General features: G+C 42.4%; 1 protein-coding gene across 2 annotated transcripts in view; it reads right to left on the minus strand.

The window, feature by feature from the left end:
* Nucleotides 1-5,757, minus strand: part of TNPO3 (transportin 3) — a 77,574-nt gene extending 71,817 nt beyond the window's left edge. Inside the window, exon 1 of one of the 2 annotated variants that reach the window (XM_042924176.1) lies at nt 5,302-5,757. In XM_042924176.1, the coding sequence (XP_042780110.1) occupies nt 5,302-5,421 (120 nt within the window). In that variant the 5' untranslated portion in view covers nt 5,422-5,757. The remainder of the gene's footprint in view (nt 1-5,301) is intronic. The other variant, XM_042924179.1, reaches the window with a different exon arrangement.
* Between the last annotated feature and the right edge of the window lie 243 nt (nt 5,758-6,000).

The following is a 6,000-nucleotide window of genomic DNA, read 5'->3' on the forward strand; positions in this document are numbered from 1 at the left end:
ATAAAGGATGAAAAGACTGAAAGCAGAGCATCATAGGACACTGAATAATAATGTTTATTTTCAATTACCCATAGGTATGGTAGAGAGGCAGCAAAAATAAATGAAATTCATAAAGACAAATTTCAGATATCCAAGTATCCCTTTGGAGATGCCTACAAGCAGCTATTCATTCAACACACATTTTTAAGAATCTGTCAGTCATCTTGATCACTGCTTATTTAATAACCATTAAGTTATTCCCTCAACTGGGGCGCCTGAGTGGCTCAGTCGGTTAAGCTTCCAACTTCGGCTCAGGTCATGATCTCACACTCCATGAGTTCAAGCCCCCACATCGGGCTCTGTGCGGACAGTGTGCCTCCCCACACGCTCCACCCTCTCTCAAAATAAACTTTAAAAAAAAAAAAAAACTTAAAAAAAAAAAAGACTTCAAGGAGAAAGAATTTAGGCTGGGGTTTGAAAAGATAGGTTAGTTTCTTCATTTGAAGACAAGATTGCGAGGGTGCCTGGCTGGCTCGGTTGGTAGAGCATGCGACTCTTGATTTTGGAGTTGTAAATTCAAGCCCCATCATGGGTGTGGGCATTACTTAAAAAAAAAAATAAAATAAAATCTTAAAAAAATAAGTAAAATAAAATAAGACAAGATTGGGAAAGAGTAACAGCATAGACGTAGTAAAAGAATCAAAGAAATCACAAAATTGGACAAAGGTGGCATTCTCTACCACCACCCCCTCAAAACCATTTGCTTACTATTGGAAATATTACAGCTGTATGAATGCTGATGGGAAGGGCCCAGTAAAGAGGGAGTCTGAACGAAGATGCAAGTGAGAGGGTAACCAAAAGATCAAGGTTCCTAAGAATTCAGAAAATGAGATGCAGAGCACCTAGAGCTGACAGGAAAAGGGAGAAGCAGTTGATTACAACTATGCTAAAGTTTTACCAAAAATGAGAAGTGAAGAATTGATATTATAGTATATTTAAGAAAATGACTAGGGGCGCCTGGGTGGCTCAGTCGGTTAAGCGTCCGACTTCAGCTCAGGTCACGATCTCGCGGTCCGTGAGTTCGAGCCCCGCATCGGGCTCTGGGCTGATGGCTCAGAGCCTGGAGCCTGCTTCCAATTCTGTGTCTCCCTCTCTCTCTGCCCCTCCCCCGTTCATGCTCTGTCTCTCGCTGTCTCAAAAATAAATAAACATTAAAAAAAAATTAAAAATAAAATAAAATAAAATGTTGGTAACCAATATAGAGTTGCCAACTTTAAAAAAAAAAAAAAAAAAAGAAAAGGACTAGAATGATAAACCCTGTAATCCAAATTAGAAAGAAGTAAAGACAAGACCTAATAAAGAAAAAGTAGGAGCCAGTCAACTGAATAAGGTTTTGATGAAATTCAAGAACTAATGCAGGGATTTGTTTAACATTATTAAGCTGACTGAACACATCTGTTTGCCCATAGGTCCCTTCCAAAAATCCATTAAAATCAGTGTAAACAGATTATTTTAAAGAGGGTGGGGGTAATGCTACAAGGACAAAAATGGATTTGTCCATTGATTGTTAATCAATCATTTGATTGATAAACAAAACAAAACTAGAAAGCTAATGGAGGAGTTAATTGTCTTAGCAGGTCTGAAAAAGTTGATACTTTTTCAGAGGAAGGACAGGATGAAAATGGGGAAGCCAAGGGGCAAAATGATTCATGTTGCAAAATCCTAATCAGGCTCAGGAATTACAAGTACCAGGTACATCTGAAGGCAGACGCACAGGTAGAACAAAAAACAAAGTGGGTTCAAAATCTGCATAAGCAGTTAGACCAAGATTTTCTCCCTAACACAGTGGCAAGGCTACTATCCTCCCACCATCACAGAAGACTCAAGAGTTACTTTGCAAAGACTGATGCAGAGGGACTCTGGACTCTTAGTAGACTCACCTAAGGACAGGAATATCATACTGAAAACCAGTTAAATTAAAGCCAACATACTCAGTGGTAAGATCCATCCCTGGCTCATTCTTTCACCTGCCACCAACAGCCTCATTTATATCCAGAGGCTTGATCTCAGGATAAAAGTGGTCCAAGAAAAAAGACCAACAGAAATACAACAAGAAAGAAGGAGTGAAGGTTCTCAATTACCCATCAAATGAGGGAGTATTCCAAGAAAAGATCATGGGATCCAGGATTCAGTGCATCCATCCAACACAAGAAAGAGAAGGGAATTCCCTAAGAGTGTTAAAGAGATCCCAGGACAATAATTATGCAACAGACTTGGAGAACAACAAGGCCAGATTGGAGGAGAGAGATAGAGAGCTCTCAGAAGAGGTTTCCTTCCACTAAAAAAGGAAACAGATTACCAATTTGAACATACTAAGAGGATATTTACATACTAACATAGAATTTGGGACGAATTATTGCAGATACACAGAAAATGAAGCAAATGTGAAAGAAAGAAAAGGTAAGGACTATCACCAGGAGGAAAAAAAAAAGTTGCACAAAAAGGGAAACATTACCACAGTACACATGCTACATGGTGCACAATGTGTATTTATTTAACCAAAACTATGTTAGATACAATGGAAGAGAAAGTAGAGGGAGCCCAAATCCTCATCTTTCATAGAGGAAAGTCTACACATAACTTCTCTTTTACATCCTAGGCCTTTTTCTTGTAAAGTTTCCATTTTATAACTTTTTAAAGTTTTAAAAATTTTTAAATTTTAAGTTTTAAAAATATAGATTTCAAAAAATAAAATTATATGAGATTACCTAAATCCTTAAGCCAACAAACTGGAAGAGTGGGTTGTGATCAGAGCAAATGTCTGAGTTAGTGATGTGGGGGGGACTGGTGACTTTTTTTTTCTTTTACATGTTAAGTTCTACATACAACATAGGTCTTGAACTCACCATCCCAAGATCAAGAGCCACATGCTCCACCAACGGAATCAGCCAGGGACTCAGGGTGGTAACTTTTTAATAATGACAAGATCCAGGGTTTGACTGCGTGACCATGTGGCTGAGTTAGTGACTTGAGAGGTTGGTGACTTCTTAGTAATGACAAGATCCAAGATGTGACAATATGACCACATGGTTGAGAAAAAGAGGTAAAGGAATTAAGGAGCTAAAATGTTAGCTGTGTTGTGAATCCAGATGCCTAAAAATGATAATGTGGGACTGTGCTAGGCGTTTTCCAGTTCTATTCTTCTACCCTCGCCTACCATGCTTTTTGCCTCAGTATGCTGATCTCTATGGACTGTATCAACAGGTTCTTGCATCCCCTAACTTCTGGTTGGGTTTGCCCAAAGAAGAATCCCACGAGGTTAGGAGAATAAGGTCAAGACATTTATTCCTCCAGCCCCCTCCCTGAAAAAATCACCTCATGATGATTGTGTCCCTTCAACTGCCATTCCTCTCAAGGCAGCCAACTCCATAGTTTCCTTAATAGTTCAAGTAACCACTCTTCTCCTACTCTTTCTGGCCTAGAGATGTTAACAATTTGGCAACAGGTTACTACACTATTGCCACATTATACCAACATCTTTGGAAACAATACTTTTATAAAATAAACCCTTTTTGAATTACTCCATTTCAAGCTTGCCATCTTTTCCAGTTGGGGCCCTTACTGCAAATAGCAATAATGATGATAATGTAAGGTTGTAACAGAGCATAGCGGAAAGTAAGAATAGTGACTACCATTTAAATAATATTTACTAACTTTAAAAAAAATTTTTTTTAATATTTTATTTATTTTTGGGAGACAGAGTGCCAGCAGGGGAGGGACAGAGACAGAGGGAGACACATAATCTAAAGCAGGCTCCAGGCTCCAAGCTGTCAACACAGAGCCCGATGCGGGATCATAACCTGGGCGGAAGTCAGGATGCTTAACAGACTGAGCTACCCAGACACCCCTAATTACTAACATACTTTAAGCTCTAGGTTCCAAGAGTTTTTCTAAGCTCTTTGTAGATATTAACTCAATCACCACAAATCTATGTGGCAGACATTTTTGTCTGGATCATTTCCATATACCATCCCCTAGCACAATTTCTAATATAGGGTAAGCACTCATTATTTAAAATACACACAACAATAAGCAGGTTTAGTAGGGAAGAGATGACTTTTGGTATGGTGTACGAGACTTGTGACTCCCCAAAAACTAAACACTAAATAAGACCATATATGAGTGATTTTCTTGTGTAGCCTACAGTGAGTCTAATTCCTTTATCTTCCCATGAGGTTATCCAGAACTTGAGGTCCCAAATTTTTTAATGTAACATTTAAACCCAAAGTTGAGAAATTTTAAATATTATGCACCTGAAACCCAGAGGCTCACTTAAGAGGGCAGAGCACCTCTAAGTACCAGTTACAAGTTTTTCAAACAAAGGGAAGAATTTTAAAAATATGCTTGGGAATATAAAATGCAAAAATAAGAAAGGTAGAGTCAGCAAAATCATTAAGTATACACACACTCTCTCTCTAACACAACACACACACAGAAATAAAGCATAAAGCACAGAAAATGTGAATATAAAAATTAGAGGAAGGATAAGACATGTGAATCAAAGAATGCAGAAATACAGTAAGTATAATAGGTTGAAATTAAACCCCTCACTGCATGTTCACACAATCATATGGAATAATCAAGGCAGCTGTGATAAAGAATCTAAAGTCAGAGAAAAAACAAGGTTAGAGACCAAATAGGCAGCAAAATGTGAACTGGAAAGATCTTCTGAAACCAGAATTGATTTTTTCCCTTCACATCACATTTCACTCGAAAACACGGCGGAAATTCACGTGTATAAGAATCTAGAAACCTGAGAAGTTTCGAGAATAATAGACTCAAACTAGAGTGAAAAATCAGCAAGGAACAGTGAGGTGAAAGCTACGACTGAAAGCTACGAAGGAACTGCCAGGTGCTACACTGGTACACCGAGAAGAGACGGATAAAAAAAGCATCCCTAAGTGGAAGATGGAGAAAGACTGGTATTGGATTCAGTTGAAAGACTACACGGAAAAGCAGAACTGAAGAAGCATGTAGCGAGCTTAAAACTTAAACAGGACCAAATCGATGCCAAGAGCGAGTACAGAACCTACAAATCAGATTCTACGGGGTGGGGAAAGGGCCAGTCCGCGACCGACCAGCTGCGACTAGTTTCCGAAAAGCGGCGTAAATGTAGCTTCGCAGCCCCACCCCGCGGCAGAGCAGCTCCTCCCTAAGGAGCATCACACGAGGCCAACCGCCCGGCTCAGGCTCCAGTTCGAGCCTAGGTCCCACCCCGCCCTTGCCCCGCGGCGCAGAACGGCCTCTCTCTGGGCCCCTCACCGAACGCTGCAGCTCCCCAAGCCAAAACGAGGCGCGCTCCTTTCCGCTAGGATCTGGGTCGTGGTAAAGCGCCTGCACTGCCTGGTACACGAGCTGCAAAGTCGGCTTTGCCCCTTCCATGGTGGTGGCAGTGGTAGCGGCAGCGACGGCTCTGGCGGTTCTCCCGAGGGTTCTCCGGTTGCTCCGCCTTCAGGCTTCCTCACTGTGTCGGCCACGGCCGCTCCCTGACTGGCGCCATCTCCTCTTTGGCCGTTACCAGGGCAGAGGGGTTCCCGTGGAAGTTGCCCCCTCGGAAACAGAGGTTAGATTGTATTCGGGTTCCTGGCCTTTTTTCTTATCCTCCCCCTAGACGCCAGACTTCTAATTTCAGCCGCCGTGCTCGCCTCTTTACCCACCGACTTGTCCTCAAAAGTCTGTCCCGGCGCGACACAAACCACGCAGCGTACCTAAGCCGCGTTAACCCGGACCGGAAGCCGCAGCACCGATACCTTTGGTACACTTCCGCCTGGTGCGGCGCAAACGGCCTCCTTCCCGGCACGCCTCCTCCTGTCTCCCCGCCCCCTCCCGGAAGTGGCCCTGCCAGGCCAGGAGCCGGGAAGCGGCAGTCGGTAGCGGGTGTCTCGATTACTCGCGCACGACTGGAGCAATAGGACCGATGTGTGTTCCACACCTGAGCCGCGCATCCCTGCTTGGCAGCGG

The sequence above is a fragment of the Panthera leo genome, chromosome A2 (genome assembly GCF_018350215.1).
Source record: "Panthera leo isolate Ple1 chromosome A2, P.leo_Ple1_pat1.1, whole genome shotgun sequence".
In the NCBI taxonomy this organism is placed as follows: domain Eukaryota; kingdom Metazoa; phylum Chordata; class Mammalia; order Carnivora; family Felidae; genus Panthera; species Panthera leo.